The sequence below is a fragment of the Pipistrellus hanaki genome (assembly GCF_964339955.1).
Source record: "Pipistrellus hanaki genome assembly, chromosome: 5".
Lineage (NCBI taxonomy): Eukaryota > Metazoa > Chordata > Mammalia > Chiroptera > Vespertilionidae > Pipistrellus > Pipistrellus hanaki.
In genome coordinates, this window is record NC_140507.1 from 92435573 (window position 1) to 92448479 (window position 12907).

General features: G+C 56.2%; 1 protein-coding gene across 6 annotated transcripts; it reads right to left on the reverse strand.

Moving 5' to 3' along the window:
- Positions 1-1615: 1615 nt before the first annotated feature.
- On the reverse strand, positions 1616-12612 carry TRIM7 (tripartite motif containing 7). 6 transcript variants are annotated; one of them, XM_084885257.1, is made up of 8 exons: positions 11130-11816; positions 10470-10565; positions 7178-7408; positions 6045-6067; positions 5641-5756; positions 5198-5233; positions 4829-4903; positions 1616-3066 (listed from the first exon to the last, which is right to left on the reverse strand). In XM_084885257.1, the coding sequence occupies exons 1-8, from the start codon at positions 11604-11606 to the stop codon at positions 2555-2557; spliced, it is 1566 nt and encodes a 521-aa protein (XP_084741383.1). In that variant the 5' UTR covers positions 11607-11816; the 3' UTR covers positions 1616-2554. The 6 variants fall into 6 exon arrangements, 4 of the variants coding, with proteins under 4 accessions (XP_084741383.1, XP_084741386.1, XP_084741385.1 ...); XR_014795136.1 differs by lacking the exon at positions 6045-6067 and having other exon boundaries at positions 11130-11829; XM_084885260.1 differs by lacking the exons at positions 4829-4903; positions 11130-11816 and adding an exon at positions 12483-12612.
- Positions 12613-12907: the final 295 nt, after the last annotated feature.

The window sequence follows — 12907 nt, forward strand, 5'->3', positions numbered from 1 at the left end:
GGTCTTCACGCTCCTGGGGGTCAGCGCCGAGGACCCGGGAGGGCAGGGTTGTGAGGCTCCTTGTGAGCGAGGATCGGCGCTAGGTCAGGGCGGGAGGAAGAAGTTAGGGAAGGATGTAACAGGTCTGTCCTGGGGGGAATCGAGGTCCAGGGCGCTGGAGGGCAGCACGTGCGGGAGCAGTGGCGGGTGGGGGCGGGGGGAGAGCGGGAAGGAATCAGGCCGATAGTGATGGAGAAATCAGAATGTCTGAGTGTGAGGAAGTGGTGGGCCATGGACTGGGCCGGGCCCGGGGTCCCGAGCCCCTACGGCACCTTTAGGCAAATTAGGAAGAGACAACCCTTAGGGCCCCCTTCGGACTCTTGGGGAGCAGGTTCTGTCAGAGCCCCCAAAGGGCACACGGAGTTGAGGGCAGGGGAGGGTGAGAGCCCAGGTGAGGGACAGAAAGTGGCGGCTGTAGGTAGGTGGTTGCCCTATGGTCGGTCCCTGCAAGGCCAAATGACTTAGATCTCTGGATGGCCAGGCCAGAAGCAGCCCCTAGGTGACATCCAGTCCGTGAGGAGCGGTGTGAGTCTGATGGCAAGGACCTGGGACTAATACAGTTGGGGTCTGAAGAGCCAAAGTTAGACCAGTCACTGCTCTGAGAGGCTCAAAAATGAGATCTTATGAAGCCCAAAGGATGGAAGAGAAAAATGCACGTCCTCTCGCACCAGCAGACCATCTCTCTCACCCTCCACATGCAGTTATGTATAACTATTAACATCACTTCGGATGTATAGAGATCTATGCAGTTATCCTAATACTCTATAGACACATGAACACAAAAGCTGAGAATACGCAGACACCCACCCTTGCAGTCCCCAGACTTGGCCCTACAGGGCCTCCACCAGTCACCCTATCTTCTGTGACCTGCAACATGGGTTGCAATACTTCGGCATAGTTGCTAGATGACATAAGGGGTAATTGTGGTTCTCAGTTAAAAAACCACAGGTTTTCGTTGTGGAAATCAGTGACATTCGAATACATTGGTTGGCTACAGTGTTCTAAAGCTACTGTGTGTGTGAAGAGGGCACAGGATTCACCTCAGGAATGCTGCTGGAGGCTAGATTCTTCACTGGCCCTGCCCCCGCCTGTTGGACACTGGACTCTGAGTGCCTGTGGCTGTGTGCACTAGGCGGGCCTCAAACAGGCTGTGCCGTCCTAACAGGGACCTGTCCACAAAGTGTGCTTGAAGCATCTCCAAGGACAGAGTACAGGAGCTCCAGGACTCCTGCAGACCAACTGCTTGGCTGTCACCGTCCCTGCATCTGTGTGAACTGGGTAGACAGAATTAGGTCAGCAATGGATGGAAACCTGTGGCCATCGACTAAATATGGGTGGCTAATATTTAACCAGAAGTCAACAATAGGGTCTGACCTACCTGACCTCAATTTCAACACCTAACCCCTATGCACTGTTCATACGTACCCTTGCCAAGATCCACATGCCCGTCCTGCAATCTGATATAAACACCTGTGCACCTTTCTCACAGCACACAGGCTCACCTCACCTGGCAGAAAGCCTTGCTCACACGTGTGCTCTTGCACTCAGGCAGGGTTAAGAATGAGCTAAGCCACTGTAGAAATGAACTCATAGTCTGTATTTCCATCTCTGAGCACTAAGCAAGGAACACCCCACCACCACCCTCCCCGAAGTCCAGCCTTACAGAAGCTGGGGAGCCATTAGCTTCTGCTGGTGGCATACACTTGGCAAGTTCCAGAAAGAATCTGTCAGGGGCATGCCTCTGCTTTGCATTTCCATGCTGGTGCGAGTTGAATCTGTAAAAATTCCAGAACCTTTGTCTCCTTACCCAGGGAGACTGTACTTTGGCACTTGAGAGGGGTTTGGGCATCTGTGAGGACACGTGGCCGTCGCTGTGATGTACATATCACTCGGATCATCAGTTTCTGGGTGAGGGTAGCCATGCCTATATATTGTTGCCTGGGGCTTTCCCTCACATACAGGGCACAGGGCACAGGGCACAGGTCTAGGCTCTGCTTCCAGTTCTGACCCGGACTGTCCTTTGAGCTGGGAGCACAGTGCTCCTCCCTGAGTGGACGATTTGGTTAGGCCAGCTGGATTCAGGTCTCTGAAGGCAGCTGGCAGCTGACAAGAAGGCAAATCAGAAGTGATCATGAACCTGGTTGGCCTGGCCCCAAATGTGCCCCTTGCAACTGAGGACAACACAGACCCGGGGCTTGGTGTGGCTCCAGGGAGCCAGAGGCGCTGCTGAGTCTGAGCAGTGAGCCCGGGACAGGAAGCAGCCCTGTCAACAGCTGGGCTCCTGTCCTTCCCCCGCCCCCAGCAGCTGTACCAGATCCACATGCCAGGTAGGGGACAGGCCCTGGGGTGAAGGCCTTTGTGCCTCGGCTGCTTGGTCTAAGGCAGCCGGGGGCAGGAAGGGTGAAGGGCAGCCCCAAAGTGAGCAGGAAGCCTGGACAGAGCTCCCATCCCTCCCCAGGGCAGCCAGAGGCCTCGCTCTGCACGGCCCCCTCCCTCCGGGGCCGGGCAATGTCTCTCAAGGCCAGATTCGCAGGTAGGTGCCTGTGGAGCAGATGGAGAAAAGGGGGAACACACGCTCTTGGAAGTTGACACGGAAGGTGTAGAGGTGGCGCATGTCCTCCGCGGCGTAGAAGGACAGGGCGCCCACCTCCAGGTCCAGCGCCACCCTCACGCGGGACAGGTGGCCGCAGCTGAGGGGCGTCCGCTCGGGGCTGGTCACGGCCCAGTACTGCCCGCCGTTGAGCTGCAGCGCCCAGACGCCCTCCTCGGGGGTGAAGGGCGTGAGGCCCTTGCGGCGCACACTCTCCCGGGCCACCCCGAAGGCCCAGCCGTCCTGGGAGCCCACCTCCACCTCCCAGTGGTGCCGCCCCGAGGAGAAGCCGCAGGCCGCCAGGACGCGGGTGTTGGTATCAAAGCGGCGCGGGTGGCTGGGCAGGTCCTGGGCCCGCTGTCCGAGGCGCACGCTCTTAAGGTCCAGGGAGAGGATGAGGCGGGGGTTGGCCGTGTCCGGGTCCAAGGTCAGCTCCACTGCAGGGGGAGTCAGGGAGAGATGGCCCTTGCAGGCCTCTTGCACAGCCCCATTTCTGCCCACCCCCACACCCTACTCCTACACCCCCAACAATACATCTGAAATCAAACTGTAGAACTTAGATACCGGAAAGAATCAATTTTTCTAATTCTGATGATGGTTTTGTGGTTGTCGTTTTATCTCTTTAGCCCTGGCCGCGGGGACTCAGTTGGTTGAGGTCCCCAGTCAGGGCACACGCCCGGGTTGCAGGCCCCTCAGAAGGCAGCCAATGGAAATATTTCTCTCTCCTGCCCCCACACCTTCCTCTCTCTCTCAAATCAGTATAAACATATATGGATTTTTAAAAGTCTCTCTTTAGAGGCCCAATACTGAAATATTTATGGAAATTATATTATCTGTGATTTGCTTCAAAATAATCCAGTAGGAAGAAATAAGCAGGGGCATTAGTGGTATTTGCTGAGGGTGTATGATGAGCATGTAATATTTGTTATGCTCATCTCTCTACTTTAGCATATGTTTGAAATGTTCCATAAGAAAAAGCTCAAACCTGGCCAGCATGGCTCAGTGGCTATGAACCAAGAGGTCACTGTTCGATTCCCAGTCAGGGCACATGCTCAGGATCGGAAGATCGATCCCCAGTGTGAGGTGTACAGGAAGCAGCTGATCAATGATCCTCTCATCATTGATATTTGTATCTCTCACTCTCCCTTCCTCTCTGAAAAATGTGTGTGTGTGTGTGTGTGTGTGTGTGTGTGTGTGTATGTAAGAAAAGGCTCAAATATGCACACTTGTAAGTGTTCCAGGCCTCCTATGTGCAGGCCCTGGGAATCCCAGCCCTCCTACAGCTTCCTTTCTTCAGGGAGGGGAGGAGACAATAAATGATTTTAAAAATATAGAAGAGGAAAAAAAAACAAACAAAAAAACAAACAAACAAACAAAAAAAAAATATAGAAGAGGGATCAGGGCCGAGACTGGTTTGGCTCAATGGATAGAGCGTCGGCTTGGGGACTGAAGGGTCCCAGGTTCGATTCCGGTCAAGGGCATGTACCTTGGTTGCGGGCATATCCCCAGTAGGGGGTGTGCAAGAGGCAGCTGATCGATGACTCTCTCTCATCGATGTTTCTAACTCTCTATCTCTCTCCCTTCCTCTCTGTACAAAATCAATATACATATTTAAAAAAAAAAAAAAAGAAGAAGAGGGATCAGGACAGCAACTGTGCTTTCAACTAGAGGGCCAAGGACAGCCTCACTGAAAAGGTACATTTAGCTCTGAGTGGATAGAGCGTCAGCCTGCAGACTCAAGGGTCCCAGGTTCCAGGTTCGATTCCTGTCAAGGGCATGTACCTTGGTTGTGGGCACATCAGGATGTGCAGGAGGCAACTGATCTCTCATCTTATTAATGTTTCTAATTCTCTATCCCTCTCCCTTCCTCTCTGTAAAAATAAATAAATTTTTTTTAAGTTCATTTAGGCAAAGACATAGAGGTGAAGCAACCAGAGGCGGCTATCCGGTGAAGCATGTTCCAGGCCCAGGGAAGTGTGTGCTGGTGCATTACAGCTCCACGGAGAACGGGTGCACGGGGAGAGCATGCAGTGCGGCCTGAGGGTCGCTGGGAGAGCTGCAGCCTTTGCTGAGTGAGAGGGGCCTGTGCAGGGCTCTGTGCACAGAATGGGCATAGTCTGACCCAGCTGGTTTAGATCCTTTCCAGGCAAAGTCTGGCTTGGCCCCCACTCCCCTCCCTGTGGGGTGGGTCCCACTCACCCAGATTTCTGCAGGAGTAAGAACCACCTCCCTTGTCCTCCGTTTCTTCCTGCTTCCCCTCACCCCTGCACACAACTGCGGTCCCCAGAAGAGGTCTCAGTAAGTTTGGGAGTGAGGACAGGGGAGAGAAAGGCTTGTAGGTGATTGACAAGCCTTCCCCAACCTAAGCATCCTGAGGGGCAGGGCACCTCTGCTCTGGACCACAAGCCTACAGCCCCCCGGGGCCTGCAGGAGTCGGCATGGACAGGAAAAGGGAGTAGAGGGCGGGCAGAGGGAACCACCCCCCAAAGCCCAGAGGGACAGTGGCCAGCAGGGAGTGATTCTCCACGCGGCAGTAACAGGCACTCCCTGTCTTCACCGCTACTGTACCTTTCTCCTCCTTCTCCAGCTCTCCACGCAGGTCCTCTGGGGAGAAACCAAGCAGGTGTGTGTGAACGACACCAAGATTGTCTGACAATGACAGTGACAGCACCTCCTCTGACACGGCCTCCCAGACAGGCCCGAGGCACTGGGCCAGCGCAGGTGCCGGGAGAGGCAGTGTTCTGGCTTTTCCTGTCCAGCTTCCCCTCGTTTGCCCGGAGCTGGTCAGAGCTGCCATCTCCTTCCCCATCCTCTCCCGCCCCCAATGCCCCTCTATCCTGTTGGTCCCAGGGGAAGCTCTGCGCAGAGGGGGCCTGAGTAAATTAGCCACCACTTACACCAGCTCCACTTTCCTCACACAGTTTCTGGGAAGGCACATCTTTACCCGAAACCTCCAGAACCACACCACTGCCCCTGGCACCTCATGGCCCAGCCCCACACCTGGGCCCTACCTTTGAACTTCTTGAGCAGCCCCTTTAAGACAAAGGTCTTGAGGGAAACATTCCAGACTTTATTCTTCATCTCGGAAGAGACTGTGCTTGGCTTGGGGGCCGGCACATTGCTGCACCTGCAGGACAAGGAGGAACACTGGCCCACTCCCACAATTAGGACAGTGAGGCCCCCTGGGTGGGGAGACCTAGAAAAAGGCGAGCCTGGTCTCATGCCCATACCCACACCAGGCCTGCGGACTGAAAGGTCCCAGGTTCAATTCTGGTCAAGGGCATATACTCCCACCTCAGAAGGTGCCAGATAAGGCAGTGGGGACGTGGGAGGTGAGAAGCTGGGGGTAGGGAAGAGGCTACCCATGGGAAAGAACCAGCTGAGAGGGGCCCCAGGAACTGTGAGGTCCACTCACCTGCTTAGTGTGTTTTTAAATTCCTGGAAAGAAAGATGGAAGAAAACAAAATCAACATCAGGTAACCTCCGTTCACCTTTGGAAAAATAAAACCGCCCAGAGGAGGAGGCACTCAGCAGGGGCACCACACCCACTGTCTGCTGGGCCGGGGTGCCAAGGGCTCCCCACTGAGCCTGGAGCTGGGCACCTCGTCAACACGGTGGGTCCCTGGACACTGCCCACAGCTCTGAAATGCCCGTCATTACAGAATCGCCTCTGGAGCCAGGTGCTGGGGCCCAGCGTGGCCTCTGCTCTCACGCCCCCAAGACAAGTCAGAGCCTTTATGCAGCGACTGCTCGTTCCAACCAGTATCCTTTGCTTTTTATTTAATTTTTAATACTATATTTTATTGATTTTTTTACAGAGAGGAAGGGAGAGGGATAGAGAGTTAGAAACATCGATGAGAGAGAATCATCGATCAGCTGCCTCTTGCACACTCCCACTGGGGATGTGCCCACAACCAAGGTACATGCCTTTGACCGGAATTGAACCCAGGACCTTTCAGTCTGCAGGCCGATGCTCTATTCACTGAGCCAAACCGGTTTCGGCGCAACCAGTGTCCTTTAAATGACTGTTTTTGATCCATTTGTGTCTTGTGAAGTTTATTTAATATATTGTCACTATTTTTTTTTTTTCAGGTGGGAGCACGAACACAAATTATGCAGACCAGTTTCCTTCATGTGGGGAAACTGCAGAGGTCAGCACATCCAGAGTGCAATGAATAACCATTCCCTAGAAAAACCACCTTTGTGATCAAGATATCCCCCTGCCAGGTAAGAATGAGTAGATTGTGACTATTTTATTTTTTTAATGAAATATGATAGAAAATATTTAAGTGATTCCCAGTAGTGTTAGTTCCTGGGTCTTGTCTCAAGTGTGTGCGTGCTGGGAGATGATGGGAGACATATTCTTGTTCTTCCCGGTCAGGAAAGTCCTATCCTCTCTGAGACCTGCCTCTAACCCAGGAAAACCAAGGCACCCGCTCCAGCCCCCTTGGCTCCAGAGGGTGTGAGCCCACTCGGCTCACAGGACCCGCTTGGCTGCCTTCCCAATGCCTCAGGATAAAGGGCTCAAAGCCCCGGGGAGCCACTCACCTGCAGAAAGTCAAGGCTGGGCTTGCTAGCTGTCTCCTGGATCTGGCTGGTGAGCTTGGAGAGCTGGGCGATCTCGCCCCCGAGCTGGGCCAGGTTCTCATTCTGCTTTTGTGTCACCTCCCGGGAAAGCTCCTCCAGGCGCCCCAGGAGCCGGCCCTCCTGCTCCACCAGGAAGGCCCGCAGGGCCTGAAACTCTGCCCCCACCTTCTCTCGCTCAGCTGCCATCTGCTTCTGTCTCCGGAGAAAAGTTGCAGAGGTGAGGGACATGAGCATCAGGACTTGGCATTTGGACAGGAGCGCTGAGCCGTGGGAAACTGGGCCCGCCTCGCTTTTCGGGGGGCAGAGGCGCACCCACACACGCACACCCTGCACGGCCTCTAATTTAAATATCCCAACGCTATGGGCATGGCAGCTTCAACACACGCCCTGGCTTCCCCGTCACAGGTGTGCCTGGGCTCAGGGCACCTTCAAACTCACCTAAGAACTAAAGGCTGAGCTTCTTCGTTCGAAAAGCGAGGATGAATCAGTGCCTCCTGGGGCCACTCTAAATATTAAACTGAGGTCACTCTTCTCCCCAAACACATTTATTATGTGTCACATACAAGAAAGCAGGGCCAATATGGAGTCGCTGATGCTAAGCTCCACCTCACTAAACAGACTTCGTTATATGATAGTTTTGGCTATCCCAGAAATGGAATCTTAAACCAGCTAATCAAGAATTGCCTGTTCATAGCCTGCCATCCCTTATTGGGAAATAGTGTCGCAATAACCAAGCAGCTTTTTTGCCTGTAGAAATTCCTTGTTCTTGCCCTGGCCAGTTTTGCTCAGTGGATAGAGCGTGGCCTGGGGACTGAAAGGTCCCAGGTTCAATTCCGATCAAGGGCATGTCCCTTGGTTGCGGGAACATCCTCAGTGGGGAGTGTGCAGTGTGGACTTATGAACCAGGACACCACGGTTGTCACAGTTCAATTCCCAGCCTGGGCTGAATCCCTGGTGTGGGATGTGCAGGAGGCAGCTGACCATGGTTTGCACTCATCACTGATGTTTCTATCCCTCTTCCTCCCCCTTCCTCTCTGAAATCACTAAGATTTTTTAAAAAGGCTGGAAGAGGATTCCGTGAATGGGTTTTGAATTCAAGAGACCTGGGTTCAGGCCATGGCTCTTCCCTCCCAACCCCACCGGTGCCTTCAGGACAGAGCATGGGGCCCTTTACAGGTGTGAATTCATTCAACGCTGACAACACCCGATGATGTGGGTGCACTTTCTTCCCATTTTACAAACGAGGAGAGGGGCAGAGGAGCACGCCTGTCACCAATAAGTGGGTAGCCAGGGCTCCGCCTCAGGGAGTCTGACCCAAGAATCTGCTTTCTTGCAACTATATCATACGGCCTCCCAAGGAAGTAACACAAGTGGGAGAATATTAGCCAAAACACTCTAAACCAGGGTTTACCAGCCTCTGCGCTATTGACATTCGGACCAGACAATTCCTTGTTGTAGAGGGCTGTCTGTGCGTTGCAGGATGCTTAATCAGCACCCTGGCTCTACCGCTAAGTGCCAGTAGCACCCCTGCCCCAGGATTGACAACAAGAAATATCTCCAGTCCTGGCTGGTGTGGCTCAGTGGATAGAGTGTCGGCCTGTGGACTGAAGGGTTCCAGGTTTGATTCCAGTCAAGGGCACATGCCTAGATTGCAAACTTGATCCCCAGTGAGGGACGTGCAGAAGGCAGCAGATCAATGATTCTCTCTCATCATGGATGTTTCTCTCTCTCCCTCTTTCTTCCTCTCTGAAATCAATAAAAATATATATATTTTTAAAAATCTTCAGACATTGCCAAATATCCCCTGGGGACCAAAACTGTCCCCACTGAGAAGCACTCCTAAATGGTAAGAGTGCCCTAACCAGTTTGGCTCAGTGGATAGAGCGTCAACCTGCAAACTCGAGGGTCCCAGGTTCAGTTCTGGTCAGGGGCATGTACCTTGGTTGCAGGCACATCCCAGGAGGTAGCTGACTGATGTTTCTCTCTCATCGATGTTTCTAACTCTCTCTCCCTCTCCCTTCCTCTCTGTAAAAAAATCAATAAACTATATTAAAAAAAATAAAGGTAAATAAAATATAAATGGTAAGAGCATTTTCAGATAAAAGTATTCATTCTGTTATCATGCAGCAAGGGCTGACTGTTGTATGAAGCAGCAGTGTTTTGAATTCTAAAGGCTATGGGGCCAGGGGGAAGGTGCTAAGCAGTGTCATGGTAGGTAAGGCCAGAGACCATGACGCTGCCCCCATGTGGGAGGCCTCTGGGCTGTAGAGGGAAGAGCCGCATGCTCACTCCGCCTCCAGAAGAGGAGAGTGGGGTGTGGGAATGAGGGCTGAGCCCTTCCTCGGGAGGGAAGTGAGTGGTCAGAAGGGAAGGCTGGGCAGCCATGTGGCCCCGGTGCCGGGGAAGGTCAGGAAGGGTCTGAGCTCAGGTCTCCCCCACACCACCCCTCCCCACCCGGAGGACAGGAGGGTCTTTGTGTTCCTCTTCCTCCAACTCCCAGCTTCAGAACTGGACAGCCCTCTCCTAAAGGCCTCCCTATCAAGCCTTTCACTCTTTTAACACTGATTTATAGGGCTAAGCATTGAATTTTCCAGGTAGAAAGTTACAGTCTGTGACCCACACAGCTCCCCTTACTCAAAAGGAGCCCCGTTTCACTTTCCTGTTCCACTGAAAAAAAGACAAAATATAGTTCCGACCCACCGGGGTCATGGGCACCCCGGGCTGTGCACCTGGAGCTCCTGGAAATTGGTCCCCAGCCTTCCCACCCGCAGCGGCTCTGACCGTAAGCCCGCTTCCACTTAGCCTAACTGCAAACCTCAGAACTCTAAAAATGAAAAAACCGGGGTTTTTTTCATAACTCGTGATGGCAAAAAATGCCCTGGGCTGGCATGAGGCTATTTACTGTATTTATGTTTCCATTGAGTCTGAATAAACCTGAATATTCATGTTCCTCTGCAGAAACATTATTGTATTCAATCGGGAGAGACTCCACAGCCCTAACTGGGGTGTAATATTAAAATGACTAGTATACATCCTGACTCCTGGCCCAATTCCAGTCGAAGCCAGCTGTTCTAGGGTTATTTTAGCCCTTCCTTTCGCTTGCAGAAGCTCTGGTTACATGATAAAGTATATAGGGTCACCTTTTACGATGTGCACCCTATTATCTTTCTAAACCGGCACATGCTCAGTCACCACACAGAACTGCCAGGCGCGGTGGCCCTCTGGGGGGGGGGGGGGGGGGGGGCCCGCTCACCAGGAGCTCCTTGCTCTCCTTCTCTTCGGTGGAACGAAACACCTCATAGTCCTCCAGGTCCCTCTTCAGGACCTTCAGCCTGGACTCCAGGAGCTCCTGCGGGCGGGAGAGAAGGGAGACACTGTGGGTAGAGATTTCTGGAAACCCAGCCTTCCTGGAGTCGCCCAGGAGAAAGGGAAGGCCCTGCTGGTGGGGAGGAGACCGGGCTGGATACAGCCTGACTTCAGAAAGGGGGACAGGGCGCCTTTAGGGTGACGCCAAAAGCCCAGGGTCTCACTTCCCCCGGCCCAGACCATCAGTGCGCAAGTTCGGGCTGAACCACAAGCCCCTCCGACCCCAGCAGCCCAGCCACCTGGTCTTCTCGGCTCCAGTCCCCGCCATCGGAAAGCCCTCCACACACCCCTCAACTGAGGCCCCAGCAAGGAGGCAGGAAAGAGGAGCCCACAATCCACAGCTCCGACAGCCCCGACGGCTCCTCGCCCTGCTCAGCCCGGACCCCTGGGCGGGCCCCCGCGGGGGCGGGCGAGGCGGCGGCGGTGTGGACGCGCCCACGTCGCCGCTGGAGTCGGCGAAGGGAAGAAAGAAACTCGCCGAGTCCGGGGACATCGTCAGGCTCCGGTGTTCGGGGCGGCGGCGGCGGCGGCGGGGCCGCGGCCTCACCTTGGCCTCCAGCACCGCCTCGGCCAGCGGGAGCACGGCGTGCGCGCGGTGCTCGCGGGCGCGGTCGCACACCACGCAGATGGCGCGCCCGTCGTCCTGGCAGAAGAGCTTGAGCGGCTCGCCGTGCAGCGCGCACCGCGCCGCCTCCGCGGGCCCCGGCTCCGGGGCGGGCAGGCCGCGGCGCCGCAGCAGCGCGGCCACGGCGGCCAGCGGCCGGTTGGGGCGCAGCTGGCCGGGGCGCGCGGGCTCGCGGCACTGCGGGCAGGGCAGCGGGCAGGGCGGCGCGGAGCCCGCGGCCGGGCGCTCCCAGCAGCGCGCGATGCAGGCGCGGCAGAAGCTGTGGCCGCACTCCACGGACACGGGCTCCCGGAAGAGCTCCAGGCAGATGGAGCAGGTCGCCTCGCCCTGCAGCTCGGCCGCCAGGGCCAGGGCCTCGGCCCCGGAGCAGGGACCCGCGCGCGGCCCCGCCGCCGCCATGCACGCCCTCCGCGCCCGAGTCGGGCGGCGCCGGCGAGGCCGGGGAGCCAATGGCGGCGCCGCGGGCCGGGCGGCCGGGGCGGGCCTCCGGGAGGAAGGGCGGGGCGGACCCCGGCGCCGGAGGTGGCACCGGGCGCTCCGGCTGGAAACCCGCCCGGAAGGGGCGCTGCGCAGCGAGGGGCTCCCTTGGAGGGCAGCGCCCCGCGCCTGGGCCCCTCCGTCCCACCCCTGCTGGCTCCTTCGCCCCGCCGCCCGCCCCAGGCCGCCCCCCACCCCCGGCCCGGGCCGCCGGGAAACGCGCCGGGACAGCTGGGCGCTGGCCGGGGGGCCGGCGCCGCCGCGGGTCGGGTTTCCCCGGAGCAGCGGGCCCGGCGCCCGGGAGCTAAATTTGGAGTCGTGTCTGGCGCTCAGTCCCGACCCCCAAGCGTGGCCCCGTATCCACCTCTGTAGCTAGCTAGCTACCTTTCCTGCCACGTCCCCTCCCCCGTTGTTTATGCGTTATGTAATTGTTTTTATAAACCACACACTTACAATAAGATTTCCCGGTTTACTCGGTGGCATGCCCCCTGTATCTCCTCAGCCCCCTCCAGAGCTGCTGGCGTTGTTTGCAGCCTCTCCTGGTCCAGCTCCCCCTCACCCTCCTCAGAGCCGCTCTGGGTAAAGTCCCAGTGACCTCGGCGGTCCTGACCCAAAGGCAAAGACCCTTTCTCGGGCCTCACCTCACTGCCCTCGCATCGCATGCTTTCTCCTTCTTGACACTCTTTCCCGGCGCCTTCCAGACGCTTCCCCAGCTCTAGGGCCTGCTACCTCCATCCTTCTCCCTGCCCTGCTCAGTCCTCGGTTCCCTGTCTGTACTCAGTCCCTCTGATTTCTTACACTTTACGGCCCGACGACCCTATCCCTGAGGACACACAGCACAGGCGGAGACCGGCCTCCACATTCAGCTCCAGCACAGCTCCACCGGCGGGGCGCCCGCACCGTGTCCACCCTGCACTGACCTGCACCCCCACTGCTCCTCCCTCACCTTCCCCTCTCACCCCTCACCCCGCACAGGAACTCCCGCCTCCAGGGCCCTCCTGGTGCTCGGGACAAAACCAGGGAGCCCTCTGTGACTCCAGGAGGAAAAACTGCACACCTCACCCCGTGTCCTGTCTCTCCCTCCATTGCACATCTCCACCGAGCCCCAAATCTCTGCCCTGTCCCACTCTGCCGCCCCATCTTCACCAGCTGTGAGAACACTCCTGTTAAAATGTTACTTTTAAACAAATCATGGCCTTTCTCTGCTCAAACCCTCCGGAGAC

Excerpts from the sequence above, each read along its gene's own strand:
- TRIM7 (XM_084885257.1), bottom strand. The coding sequence starts at position 11,606 with ATGGCGGCGGCGGGGCCGCGCGCGGGTCCCTGCTCCGGGGCCGAGGCC. Across the intron at positions 7,409-10,469 it reads AGGAGAGCAAGGAGCTCCTG|AAGCAGATGGCAGCTGAGCG; the intron begins GTGAGCGGGCCC and ends CTCCGGAGACAG. Across the intron at positions 5,234-5,640 it reads GCTGCTCAAGAAGTTCAAAG|AGGACCTGCGTGGAGAGCTG; the intron begins GTAGGGCCCAGG and ends GTTTCTCCCCAG.